The 14,056-nt window shown below is 42.5% G+C and overlaps 1 protein-coding gene across 3 annotated transcripts in view; it reads left to right on the forward strand.

Annotated features, from left to right (window-relative positions):
* The first annotated feature begins 2,106 nt into the window (after positions 1-2,106).
* Positions 2,107-14,056, forward strand: part of LDLRAD3 (low density lipoprotein receptor class A domain containing 3) — a 105,341-nt gene continuing 93,391 nt past the window's right edge. For 2 of the 3 annotated variants that reach the window (XM_030274104.4, XM_030274105.4), the window contains exon 1: positions 2,107-2,260. In XM_030274104.4, the coding sequence (XP_030129964.1) occupies positions 2,227-2,260 (34 nt within the window). In that variant the 5' untranslated portion in view covers positions 2,107-2,226. The remainder of the gene's footprint in view (positions 2,261-14,056) is intronic. The other variant, XM_072929871.1, reaches the window with a different exon arrangement.

Consider the following 14,056-nt stretch of genomic DNA (forward strand, 5'->3'; position numbering starts at 1 on the left):
TGGGGAGCAGCTAGTGTTGTCTGGTCCATTTTCCCTGATGAAGTTACTGAGGTTTCTCTGCCTCTTTGTTCTCCCTACATCTTTGTGTTAACGGGCATTATCACATAGCCCAGCATCCAAAAGGTAACGAGGAATCACACTGGACCTTTTATTCTGTGCTGGCTAAGAAGCGGAGTTATACAAAATGCTTTTACAGACAAAGAGCTTCTCACTTAATCTCTCAACAAACTAGAAGGTCCTGCTTTTTGGGAACTGCTACAGAGGCTCCCATCCCCCCTGCTTTGCCTCTGAACCCCAATTGCTGCATGTAGTCAGGGTGAGTTGGCTGGTGGTGGTGAGATGTTCACACTGGGGTGTCACACTCGGACCCCAGGAAGGAAGGCCAGCAGCTGGGGATCTGTGTCCTGGCAGGCAGAGGAAATTCCCACAGCCACATCTCTCAGAAGTCAGAAATCACTCTTCCTTCTCACACCTCCTTCTGGGAACTAGTTCCCAAGCTGACTTCTACATGTTTATTAGCTATCAGTGGTTAAAATACCACTGAAAAACTAAGAGAAGCTACATCTAAGTATTCAAATAAAAGCCTTATTTTAAATAAAAAATTAAATTCATCCTTCCAAATGCTGTGAAATCCTTATCAGTAAATCTCCACAAGCTCCTCTGAGTATGTTAAACATGAATTGTACGAATTTTGCTTGAAACATTATTATTGCACAGATTAGCTGAGCACAGTTTTAGAAATCATTTAGCAGCCTTTTACTGCTATAAAGTGGCTTTAATTCTTAGCTAAAATACCTTCTGCACTAAGCCTTCCTCTTCAGCTCTTAAATACATGCTGCAAGCTTTTTAGAGAGTTAAACTTTATTCTATACACATGCAAATCTACTTATGTACTTGACACACACACAGGGAAATACTTTACAACCAAAAAGTACCACTTAATGAAGCATTCATGATTTTTGCATGAAGGCAGAATGGCACACAGTAACGTGGGCTTCTTCAGGGTCATCACATACTGAAAAATGTTGTTTCTTAAAACAAGGCCCACTCCTGCTCCCATTGAAGCCAAGTAGGGTCAGGATTGAGTCCCTAGATTGAAAATGCAATATAAATTTCCCAAATGCTGTGTCTCAGAGTTTTACTAAGATAGTAAACTTCACAGGCTGGCTCTGATTTCCCTTTGTACTTGGCACTCCCCCCTGTACTGGGCACTGGTGAGGCCAAACTTTGAGTACTGTGTCCAGTTCTGGCCCTCTCAATTCGTGAAGGACATTGAGGTGCTGGAGTGTGTCCAGAGAAGGGCAACAGCGGTGGGGAAGGGTCTGGAGCACAAGTCCTGTGAGGAGTGGCTGAGAGAGCTGGGATTGTTTAGCCTGGAGAAAAGAAGGCTCAGGGGTGACCTTATCACTCTCTACAAAGTCCTGAAAGGAGGCTGTAGCCAGTTGGCCTCTTCTCCTAGGCAGCCAGTAACAGGATGAGAGAACATAGTCTTCAGCTGAGCCAGGTGAAGTTTAGGTTGGATAGTAGGAGGAATTTCTTCACAAAAAGGGTGACTGGGTATTGGAATGAACTGTCCAGGGAGGTGGTGGAGTCACTGTCCCTGGAAGTGTTTAAGGAAAGACTGTACATGGCACTCAGTGCCAAGGTCTAGACAAGGTGGTGTCTGGTCATAAATTGGACTTGATGAATATGTCAGAAGTCCTTTCCAATGTGATTCTGACTGGCTATGGAAATACCTCGTCTTCTAGTTAGGGAATGAAGTTTAGAGGAGCATGCATCAGAAGATGTAAAGGGAGGCTTTTTGAAAGCAATATATCCCTTTGTTGTTGCAGAAGGTGTTGAGCGAGCATTTATGCCCCTGCATGTCCGCAGGGGTGCAGCTCCGACCCAAACTCTTCCAGGTGTTCCTAAAGGGCTCCTGCCCGCCGCTGCACGGCAAGCGGAGAGTTTGTTGTAAGACACGCTAACGCCACCGCAACGCGGCCGCCAACACTGGCCGGAGGTCTCTGGCGGGCACCACCGGCACGGAAGACAAGGCGGCCGATCAGCCGCGCGGCCCGGGGCGGCGGCAGCCGCGGGTGGGCACGGCCGCCAGCGGGGCGGGGCGGCGGCGGCACCGCCCCCGGCCCTCCCCCGGGCCAGCCCCGCACCGCCGCTCCGCCGCAGCTCCGTGGGGCCGCACTGGCGGAGCAGCCCCGAAGTTTGCGGGGCGGCCGGCGCGGGGCCATGTGGCTGCTGTGGCTGCTGCTGGGCTCGGCGGGTGAGTGCGGGCGGGGGCGGCGCCCCGCAGCGCTGCCCTGGAGCGAGGGGGCGGCTCCGCTCGGCGGGGGAGGGCGCCGGGGCCTCCTCGCCGCCCCCGCCTCTCCGGGCGGCTCGCGGCGGGCCGGGGGCGCCGCCGGCCGCCCCTCCCCGGGCCGCTCCGGCCGCTCTGCCTCCCCTCCCCGGCGGGCCGGACCGGGATGCCCGCGGCGGGTGCGTTTCGGCCCCTCCGCCCCGCGGGGCGTGCTCGGCGTGGTCCCGGCCCCGGCGGGGCTGAGCGGGGTTGGCGTGGGGCGAGGCGCACGGAACGGGCAGCGGGGCCGGGCTGCCTTTGGGGTCGGGCTCCCTTGGGCCGAAGCGGCCGCGGCTCCGCTGCCGCATCCCGGGGCGGGCCCCCTTATCCTCTGCGAGGCCGTGGCGGGTGCGGGCGACCCTGCGCCGGTGGGCCCGCGGCGGGATATGGCCAAGAGAAGCGCTCGGGTCCTGCCCGGCTTCGCTTGGCGTGCGAAAGCGGATTTCATACTTCTTGTTCATATTCGTCTATATAGAAACTCTTTCTCCCCGTCACGGTCGGCATATGCCTGTCAGAATTGGCGAGTTGATGATGTTTTGTGCAGCTTTGCTGCAGGTGTGAATTATTTCTGCAACATGATCTTAGCGGGCTCTTTTCCAGACAGTATAAGTAGCCTGGCTGCATGCTGCTGGGTCTGTTTCCGAATCACGCCTTGGCGATAAAGTGATGACACACAGTGTGTAAAACTCAGATTATCAAGCTCAAATTATTTTCTTTTCTTGTCATTTAAGAGTATTTGTTGTCATGAAGAACTTGTAAGTTTCACGACTTCTATGGTAAGAGTTCGAGTCTGTTGTAGATGGGTAGGAAGGAGGTGAAGAGCTACAGGACTTGCACCCTTTTGGAATTAGACAACTACAAACTTTATGACATTCGTAAGTCTTTGGAGGTTTAGGTGTTTTTGCAAAATTATTTCCGCCATTCCATTTTTGGGAGGCTTCAGACAAAGCTCAGGTTTCTTTACCTGGATTGTGTTGCCTTCTTCCTTACTAATTTCCATTCTACTGCTGCCAGAATTTCATCTAATTATTAACAGCAAGTTCTGTGTTTCCATGTGTTGAATGTATTTGCTTGTTATACCACTCTTAGATTAACACGGAGGGTTCCCATCTACAAGATACTGATCTTTGCATATGAAGGTTTCCCAGCCACCCACATCCCATGTTCCTGCTCCACCTTGGCTTGGGGGCAGTGACAAAGACCTGTTTCTTGTGTGGAAGTTGGTACTTCAGCTTTTTGACTGCTGGCTGCCTTTCTTGCACAACATTCTTGCAGTTACTTAACCAGATACTCTGGTTTACTTTGGGGCAGATTCAAAGAAATTTCTAAAACTTCTTTTTTCATGTGTTCTGTTTTTCTTTCGAAAAATAAAGCAGAGGGTCTTCAGGGATTTGTTTTTTAGGTGTTGCTTCCTCTGTATATTTTGGCACCCCTGCAAGCTTCCCACAGGGAGCATAAGTTTGTCTCTGCCTGGCCTTCACTCTGTTTTGAATTTTACTTCTGGTAACTCCTGATATAAAATATAAATACTTCTTTTCCTATTGAATCTTTTTTGGGTACAGATGGGAAACCTTGAAACCCCAGGGATGAATTTCAGTTAACAGAAGATAAACAGTGTAAGTGTCCCTGTCTAAACAGTTGTTCTGCTAGCGTGCAGAAGTAACTGTTGACTTGCATTAGCAGTGAATATTTGCAAGGCAAAGTTGATCTTTTATTTTTGTCTTTACTCATAATATTGTAGTTGTATCGAATAGTGCTTTTCATCCTGAAAGAGCCTATCTGCATGGGAAAGTTTTTATTTTGTTATGATACTCGAGTTTGCACTTACGCCAGGCTTGTTAATTTCAGTTGGTAACAATGGTAATGGTCAGAAAGAGACTATGGATCTGAAGTTTCAGCCTCTGTTCCCTGAGCTTCCTGGTTACCTTCCTTTCCTCTTCTAGTCCCCATCTCATTTCAAGTCTCATCAAGCTCTTGAGCAGCATGCACCCAGTTTCTTTCATCTCTCGTGCTCTTGCCAGAGTAAGCAGGTCAGGCTCGGCTCCTATCCCCTCCTGCAGCCCTGTACATGTCATGGTGTGACCCAGTTTCCAGCACTTTACTTTGGCTCAGTGTCAGCCCAGGAGTTCCTGGATGTAGGTTATGTCCTGCAAGGATTCCTATTTCCAGCTCAGACTGTAACAACATTATCAGGTTAAGTTAATATAGAGGAATGTCTGTTAGTTAGAAAACAGACATCTATGTGTATCTTCTTGTATGAAGTAATGCAAGCTGATCTACACACAGTTGCAGTGAGTTTTGGAAATAATTGTTTCAGAGAATTGCAAGTACACTACAGCTGAAAAACCAATAAAATGTAAACAATCCCTAACAGAAAAATGAGTTCTGTAATCCTGACTGCCACTGTACTGTGTATTCAAGACAATTTTTTTTTTAATTTAAAGAAACCTAAATCTACAGAACGTGTTTTGAATATAGATTTATGTATTTTTTTCTTCAATCTGTATATCACCCATTAAGAAGAGAAATGATAGCAGGAGTAACAAACATTCAGGTAAGTTAGCTGCTTTTAGAAGTATAATTACAAAGTGAGTGAAAAAGGGACACGTTTTTCCTGACAATTACAGACCTTCCGGTTTTAACTGAAGAAGGTTTTAAAATGTTTAAATTGACTGGAGAATCAAAATGCAATGCACAGGTGGGATTTCTAAGTATCATCCCCAGATGTCACAGTTCAATATAAGGGCCTTTCTGATACCTTAGTCAAATATATAAGGTAGATATTATGCCTTTTAAAATATACTCAGCTTGCTCTGTACTAAGGGCAGGTGTTTTGTCTTATTCCCTCCAGTCTTTTGGTCCAAGATTGTTACAATCAGGACGCATTCCACAGACAGCATAAACATGAAGGGTCACACATGTGCTTTCATTACATTTTGCAACTGTACCTCAAAATTTTGCAAAAAACCAGACCATCCCTAAAATCAAGCAGAGGTAGGACTATTTGAAGAGTCACGTTACCACATTAGTCTGCATTGTGTAATATCTGGTAACTTAAAACTTCCACGTGGTGTTAGGTAAATAATCATTATTTCCTTACATGGGTCTTCATTGTACTGACATTCAGAGGTATTGCTAATAGCAGAATTTCTTTGCTGACAGCCTTATGTACTGCATGGCAGTAGTAATCAGCACTGCTGACTAGCAGTCTCCGCTGTTAGATAAGCAGAGAGAAAAAAACGCTACTCTGTACGTGAAGACTCATGTCTGTGTTGTGTATTCAGTAGGTCTGTTCTGTGTTTTTCAAGCAGTCTTCTGCAAAACTCTTAAACTGAGTCCAGTGCTTCATAACCAGTGTTTGTCTTTCCTGGTACATAAGCCAGCTGTGAGTATGGGTAGCACATCAGTGTGGGAGAGAGATGGAGAAAGATTCCTATAGTTGGCAAGTCAAGAAACTTCCAGCTTGGGACAGTAATAACAAGCACTGGATATTTGCTGAGAATGTGAGTCTGCCACTGGTCGTAATGAGAGCAGCCAGGAGTACTCACTCCAATGCAAAGCTCCACAGCCATGCTGAGGAGAATGTGGGATTTTTCACAGGAGCCTGTGCCCACGCACAAGTTGTCTTGAATCAGTTTCTGGTTATTTAACATTTGATGTTTGAGGCTGTTGTCAGACTTTACTCTTGCAAGTACATTTTTTGTGCAGGGACTGAAATAAGCAGAGGATGATTTGGGGGAGGTGTGTCCTTGGCTACATTTAAACAGATTTCTCTTACTCACTGAATGTGGGGAGTTGCAGAGCCCAGGAGTTCCCAGCCATGCCATCTCGCCTCAGATGATTGCTGCAGAGTCTGCAGTTGCCAGGCTGAGAGGGTGGAAGCATGACTGCAATGTTGCAGTCACATGTTGTGATAGGAAGTGAAGATTGTTATAAAGAAAATAGGTAGTAAAAATGCATCTTTTGTACAAATGTAAAATAAATTGTTACAAGCATGCAGTCAGTCTGTAGTGCCTGATACACCGAGACCAGCAAGCTCCGTACCTCTTTGGAGAAAAAAGTTTTCTGGTGGTACTGTAATATTTTTATTGTGACAATAGAAACCTGCATCCTGCTTTCATTTTTATGCTGTTTATCTACTGGGTGAGGAATAAAATGGCTCCCTTTGCTGTAACTCCTCTAGACTGTTACAGGGATATGTTGATTTGTTACGTAGCAGTGATGAATTGAGCTGAGAGTCAAGCATCTCTGTGTTTCAGGGCAATGTGGGAAGGCCTAATTAAAAATTAATTTGTCACCTGAAGAATTTGCTTTGGTTTTTGTTTGTGTTTTTTTAAATTTAATTTATTTTTCCAAACTGGTACATTTTACCAGAGTAGTCTGTCATATATCCTGTTCTGTGGTTACTCTCTCTGTCCATGTGAGCAGAAATGCAATAATGGAGTAGGCTTGAAAAATCTGTAGCTGTGATGGTAGCAGTGCTCTCCATTTCAGTGTCTTGTCTGTTGTGGAAGCTGATGAGTTTTATGAATTGCTAGAAAGCCTGGTAGGCTGTTCAGTTGTCCTGCCTGCTGCAGACTGGAGCTGTGGATATTCTACCTTTTGTGCAAGGCACTCTGTGATAACTATTTCAACTGGCATTTTCAGGGTCTGAATTTGAAAACAGCTGCATTATCAACTGGCAGGTTTCAAAGATGAGGAAGGAAAAACATCCTGGGTCTCAATAGTAGGGTTTTGGCATTTTTGTCTTTTCAAGTATTAAAACATAACTCTTCTACTCTAGCAGGACCTCATAATGCGCTATATCTAAGATGCAAAATGGAATATTTCAAGTGAAAACAGTTTAAACTGTGTATTTTAAGGTAGCTTTCATGTGAAACATAGAATGACAGATTGCCCTTTGCTTGAAATGTAAATAGATCAGGGCTGGAGGTAATTGTATAGTCAGCCATTAGGATAATTGGTTTATCATACATTTACTGGCTGCTATAGAATTTTTGAGGAGGAGCTCATATTTATTAAGAAACAAAAAAACCCAAACAAACCCAACAACAAAGATTGAAAATTAAACAAATAGCTTAAGAAAAACAAGCAAACAAAACACCATGGCAGAAAGCATTTATCTAAATTAGTTACCTCTGATAGTGAAACTTGTGATTTATATGATCAATGAGGTTTTGCATTTGCAAGGACTGTGTGTGTGTCCAGATTATTTGACATGTAGAATCTTGTAAACTGCAGTAACCTGATCAGATGTTTAATTTCTTTCATGCAATCTCTTGTGCTAGTGAAACTGGCAAACTAAAAGGCATTTTAGGCCAACCTCACCTTGCATGCAGTGTTGTCTATCAGGACAGAAAAATCCTTTTAGGGGAGAAGATGGTGTAATAGTAGCTGGCTTGGTGTGTGGGTGTATTTTAATTTGCACATGGGAAATGCTGAGGCAGAGAGATTCCTAAATGGAGCCATTGGTCTCTCCTTGTTCTTGTTCTCAGCTGGTTATGCAGATCCCCACTTTTAGTTGCAGTTTATAGAAATGTGTACTCTTTGGAAGCTGGAGAGAAATAATAGGTAGCTCCTGTTAGTGTGAGAAATGTGCTGAAGGATTGGGGAATCATATGGGTGGATAATCAAAAGGCCCCAGATGAACAAAATTAAAATGGAAGCAATTTAGGGGGGTGGGGTGGCTGCTGATGCCTTTTTCCTGTGTGTTTCTTAAGCCTTCTTCCAGCGTGGACTGGACAGCTGTGAACTTGTCACAATTAAAACATATCAAGCAAAGCTGCTCTTTGTCAATGTGTAAATGGTTGAGTAAGTTGCTGTATCACATGTCAGAGTGAACAGGGAGCTGAGGTAATGAATGGAAGGTGATGTGGGTGTGAAACTCTGCTAAAATCTGGGATCATTTAGGATTGGGAGCTAATGAATTCCAAGTTCCTGATACTATGTCTTCTTAGCCCAAAGATTTCACTTTAAAATGGCTTTGGTGTCTCTCAAGGAGCCTGTGAGACTTTATTAAAAATTAGGAAGTGTATATGTTGAATATGGTTGAAGTATGCTGTTGTGTTATGAAATAGCTGGTTTCAATGGGGCAGAAATACAATTTTTCAGGTTTTAGTGCTATTTTTGTTCTTTAAGTATGAATTCTGATTAGTTTTTTCCTTGTAGATTAAAGGAGAAATCTCTTAAGTGCCACACCTTGCTATGGGTTTCTGGTGTTATGTTGTTATCTTTCATCTGCTTAGACAGATTCCAGATGGCTCCTAGGGAATGTGATGGGGGAAACCTCTCGTTCAGTGTTCTCTCATTGAAAATTTTAGATGGAAGCCAGTTACATCACATGGGGTGGCCTATGTTGGTCTGTTTTGAAACTGTTCAGTTTGTTGGATGAAAAGTTTGATTTTTAGATAACATTTCCATGTGAGAATTTATCTGTTTTGATAAAATGTAATCATGTTACTGCAGCAAGTAGGTTGTGGTTCTATTAAAAATTTAGATGTGAATTCTGACTACTGAGTATCACTTTATGTTCATATTCTGTCCTTCCTTGGAGTGATTTCTCTTGCTTTATGTATTTTGAATGAATTTATCACTTCAATTGTTAATGAGTCAGTTATGCTTATAGCTCCAGATAGAACACCATTGCCAACCACGTGTATCTGTGTCAACTGAAGACTTGTGTCCTTCTGGGCAAAGCTGTTCATGGTCTTAGTGCTGCAGGATCTACTCCATGTTGTATTACTGATCAGCAGTATGACTTTGGGCAAGATATACTTCTTTTCTCACTGTATTCTCTCCCCTTTTACCTGTTTAAACATATGTTTTTATAGTTAAAAATAGTGGTTTTTTGCCTTCAAGAGATGTTCTGCCTTGCCTGGTATGGATTTGATGTGAGGTAAGTAGATTTTTCTTGATATGATAATTTTTAGTCAAGTATTCCTGTTTCGGTTTTTTTTTTTTTTTTTTTTTTTTTTTGTTGTTAGCATGAAGGCATTAAGATTCCTCAAACACAGGAGTGTTAGGTGTACAAAGATGTGAAGCATGATAGAGACACACAAATTTATATACTTAGGAAAATCCATGTATTTGTCAGGTTGTACTTTCTCTCCCTTTTGTAAGGCAGAGCAAGAGTTGACAACTTGAAGCACTGTTGCTTGTCTGGGGTGCTCTGCTCAGGTAACCTGTGGTTCAGGACTGCGTCAAACCTGCCAAATAGTGGCTGCTTGACAGGGAACGCAGTCATTGCTCACACATGGCTACAGAAGGGAATACTTGAGCTTACACTTTTGAATTTTGAGGTTGCTAATTCCGTCTCAGGGCTGATATTCTGCTGCTCCCAATGCAATAAGAAGTTATGTTAAGGGTTATTAAATGTTTCTGCTGCTCTTTGTATAAGCTTAGCTAAAATCCTGCATTTAAAGATAGCCATTATTTCTCAGATTGTGAATCCCTTTCTTGTCAGATTCAAACTCCTTTCTTTTTCTTTCTTTGCTTGCATCCTTGTTCCCGTTTTGTGAAGCTGCATGCTGATGACTTCGTCCTTACATGCTTCTTTTCATAGATGATTTGTGTCACTTCCTTCCTCCTCTCAGTATCCTTTTCTCTTTTTTTCCTTTGTGCCTCATGACCTCACCAAATTGTACCCATTGATGCATAGGGCTAGCCATGGATTTCCTCATCATGCCTCTGTACTTAAAAAGAAAGATGCTGTTATGTATATTTACTATATTTGTGCCAAACCTGCAGTTAGGAATTGTCATTTTTCCATTGCCTCTACCTATTGCAAGTGTTCTGCTTCACTCTGACACCAGTGCTGTGCTTGCTTTTCTTCTCCCTATCCTCCCTGTCCATTGCTTAGCTGTACTGTTTATAAGGCTAAGCTTTAGGCTGTTAGGACTTTGCTGCTGAGTTTGGGAGGTGGAGTTTAGTAAGAGCAGACTACTTGGGACTTGGTCTTACTCAGTTTCTGGTACAGTTTATTAATAGTGAATTGTGCATCTTAAGCAAATGAACCATTTCTCAGGCATTTATGAAGGACAGCTAATATTTACTTGACACAATGCAAGGCGTGATTTATAAATTGCTAAATCATTAGTGAATATGCATTGTTAAATATGCGCAGTCATAGACTAGAGAGTTAAATATGTAGAGTTGCTTCATCTGCTAAAGCACTTCAGTTCTTCATAAACACATAAGTTGGTAGAGTCAGCATGTGTAACCTTCAGAGGAAACACACTGCAATCAATGAGTTTCAAGGGCCAAATAAGTCCTATAACTTGTTAGCCAGCCTCCTGCCAATGGCACAAGTTGCTCTTGTGGCTGGGCCTAAAACTGAAGTCTTGAAAGCTGGGTGGAACTGCACACTCCTAAACTGAATATATGGTTTTCTGGAACCTGAAGTGCATGGTTTTTGTCTTGAGGAGAATGGCTGTCTGCCAGAAGAGTTTGTGGCTCTGATGGTGATCTTGCAGATGCCGAACTAAATTTTCCATGGTCTGATCAATGGCAAGAAACATGTCTTCTCAAGGCCTTGGCATCATGTAAAATCTGAACATCTTTGCTTGTTTTTGTAACTGGAAAGGCACAGTACTGATGCTGAGATCAAGGTCTGCTTAGACTGGCAGAAAGCAGGCTGCACTTGTGAAATCCTGGAGTCTGGAAGAACTTACTGCTCAATCACTTTCAAAAAGACCAAGTCGTTAAACTAAGTGGCATAATTCAGAATTGGCGAAGGAAGAAAACAGTGTTTGTGGTGATCGCTGTCTTTCAAAAAAGGCTTCTTTTCAGCAAGTTTTTGAAAGGTAAAAAGAAGGTGGAGAGGGAGGAAAACAATCCATGTGGCTGAATTTCAGTACCTAATTGTGAGTGAAATGAAAGCATAAATGGAGTTACAGGTAGACTTGTGAAAAAATCCAGCCCAAAACATTGTGGACTTTTAAATGAACAGATCATTCATTTTACTATGTAACCAGGGTTCTACGTGTTAAATTTGCCATTAATTGAATTGAGTCCTGTTGGAATTCTGATTTTATGTTCTCTAAGAAGTATTTGGTAGTCCTGTCTTAAAAGGTGAGATCTACCTACTCTTTTTAGGCATTTTCAGTCTTGTGAATATACTGGCTTTGAATATCAGCAAGTGTGAAGGTAGGAAAAAAATGAATCCTTGTGATATTTTTCAGCTTACACGTTCTTAATCAAACCACAAGTATTTGTCCTTTTGCAGTCAGATGAAGGACTTCCCTCTATTATCTGCAAGCAGTATTTAAATTTCAGGAACCTTTTCTTTTTATCTCCTCTGAAAATGGAGCTACCACATGCAGTACAGAAATCAAAGATCAAAGTGGTCTGTCTAGAACATTTACAGAGTACTTGGAAGATAAAAAGGACATTAATAGTAGAGTTCCTAAGAGTATTTTTAAACAATACAAGTTGGCAGTACCAGTTGTACTCTGAAAATCTTCCATTAGGAACGTGAGCTTCTAAATTGCAAGTTTGAAGTAGAGTGTTGTCAGATTTTTTGCCGTATAGGGATTACTGACAGCATTGTGTTTTTTGAAATGTTTTTCATTGCAATCTTTCTTTTCAAAAAAAGAGTCCAGAATAGTTTCAGCGACCGTACTTTGTACTTGAAATATATGTCCATTAAGGTTAAGAGCACAATAGCTGTTTTTCTTCTTCAAATTTTCATAAATTAAGTGACAAAATGTTTTGCAGTGTAATTTCCTATTTGCACTGCAATTTCAAGTGATTGAAATGCCTGCCCTTTTCAACAACTGACATTAATAAGACATTTCATGGAATGCTTGTGATTCAGAGGTCCTGCATGTAGGCTTTTTTGAGGTAGCATGTAAGAGTGTCAGTCTCTTAGTTACATCAACAGAATCTGCCCAGAAGTGATGGGTACTTGATGACATTGGTTTGCACAGCTGTACCTTTTCATCAGTCTCATGACGTTTTTCAGAAAGAGTTTGCCATTATTATGGAAAACTGTGCATGTTAGTTACACAGAAAAGGCCCAGTGTCTCTTCCTGCTGTGGCTTTGATAATGTTCAGGCTTTCAAAGTTAAAGGCTCTTTATTTATTAATGGTTTCTACATGAGATAGACTTCAGTGCCTAATCAGATTGAATATCCTTAAAATTTCTAATGGGATCCTTGAAAATCTGCCAATGGACTGTATAGGTTTTCTGATGAATTGTTTTAATTGAGCTCTGCCTTACTATTTGGTTAACAGTCTTCAGGGTAGCCTCAGGCTGCTTACTTTCCAATTTCCTTGTGTTATCTGCAGATAAATGTCCACCTCATTGGAGCTTAATGGCCAATTAGCTGAGTCAAATAAAATCTGGAAACACAAGAAATAGTGCTGCTTGTTGGCAGGGTATTCGTGTCCTAACTGAGGTTGAATCCAGAGTTGCTGATCTGCTGACTGCCACTGCTCCTTGTGAGTAGTCTCATGGGGAAACTGTTCAACCATGGTTTAGTTAAATTTTCCCTGCACTGTTGGTACTTTGCTTTTTCATCAGTAGTTGCAAAATTAGGCAGATCTCAATTGTGTGCAAACTTTCCAGTTGAAGAAGCAATTAGTCCTCTCACTCAGGTCATTGATAGAGGTATCAAACAGGACTGGCCCAACACTGAGCTCTGGGGAACATCACCTGTGGCTGGCTGCCAGCTGGATGTATGTTCATTCCTCACTGGGCTTCGCTATCTAGCCAGTTTTTAACCCAGTAAAGAGTGCATTATTTAGACTTCTAAAATACCAGGTGGTTATCTCCGTTTTGGAAAGGAAGCATGTCTGATATGGGATGTCTCATTGAGGAAATGGAATGGTCTTTGCACCTTTGCCAGTCTGGCCCTTGAAGATGGAATAAATTGGGTGTTTGCAAACAGAAGCCTTCCAAGCTACTTGCACATTCCTGTAAGCAAACTAACTTGGCACAGTTTTAGTTACTGTTCCAGTGTTGTTTGCTTTGGTTTAGAAGGACTGTGTTGGCCTGTTGTGTTGGAAAAAATGTGTTACTGAAATGCTGTAGTAAATGTTTTGGTTAGAGAGCAGTTCGAGTGAGCTCAACTGTCAAAATTAAACCCTAGGTGTAAGCGGCTATACCAAGAGCTAGTCATTGCATGTTTCCAGGGCGGAGTGGTTTTTGGATACTTTGAAACATAGGGATTCATAATCTGTTTTCAAACAAGCTTCCCACGTTGTTTCCTTTTTCCACTAATCAAACCCCAGCATTAAACTAAGTAAAGGGTAGACGCAAAAGAAAAGCACAAATTGAACCATACCAGGTGTTCTTGTTGTGTAAATAACCTGTAAGTGTAGATGACAGTACAATTAATTTGTGTATCTAAACTTGTTTGAGTTTAAGTCTAGGGGGTCACTTTTCTCTAGAGAGTTATTATGTGAACTGAGTCTAGTTGGTAGTTGAAGCTGCAATTTCCTAAACTCCTTCTTGCCTATCTGATACAGGGTGGTCCTACCTATTTTAGTCAGAATGCCAGAACTGTGTATCAGCTGCATATCACAAGATTTTTCGTTATAAAAATATAAAAATTCCTGTTTGCTGTTGAGGAATAAATGGAGTTTGCAGAAACACCAGGCTGGGTGGGAGTCTTGATCTGCTGGAGGGTAGGAAGGCTCTGCAGGGGGATCTGGGCAGGCTGGATCAATGGGACAAAGCCAATTGTGTGAAGTTCAGCAAGGCAAGGTGCTGGGTCCTGAGGG

This window comes from Taeniopygia guttata, chromosome 5 (genome assembly GCF_048771995.1).
Source record: "Taeniopygia guttata chromosome 5, bTaeGut7.mat, whole genome shotgun sequence".
NCBI classification, from domain to species: domain Eukaryota; kingdom Metazoa; phylum Chordata; class Aves; order Passeriformes; family Estrildidae; genus Taeniopygia; species Taeniopygia guttata.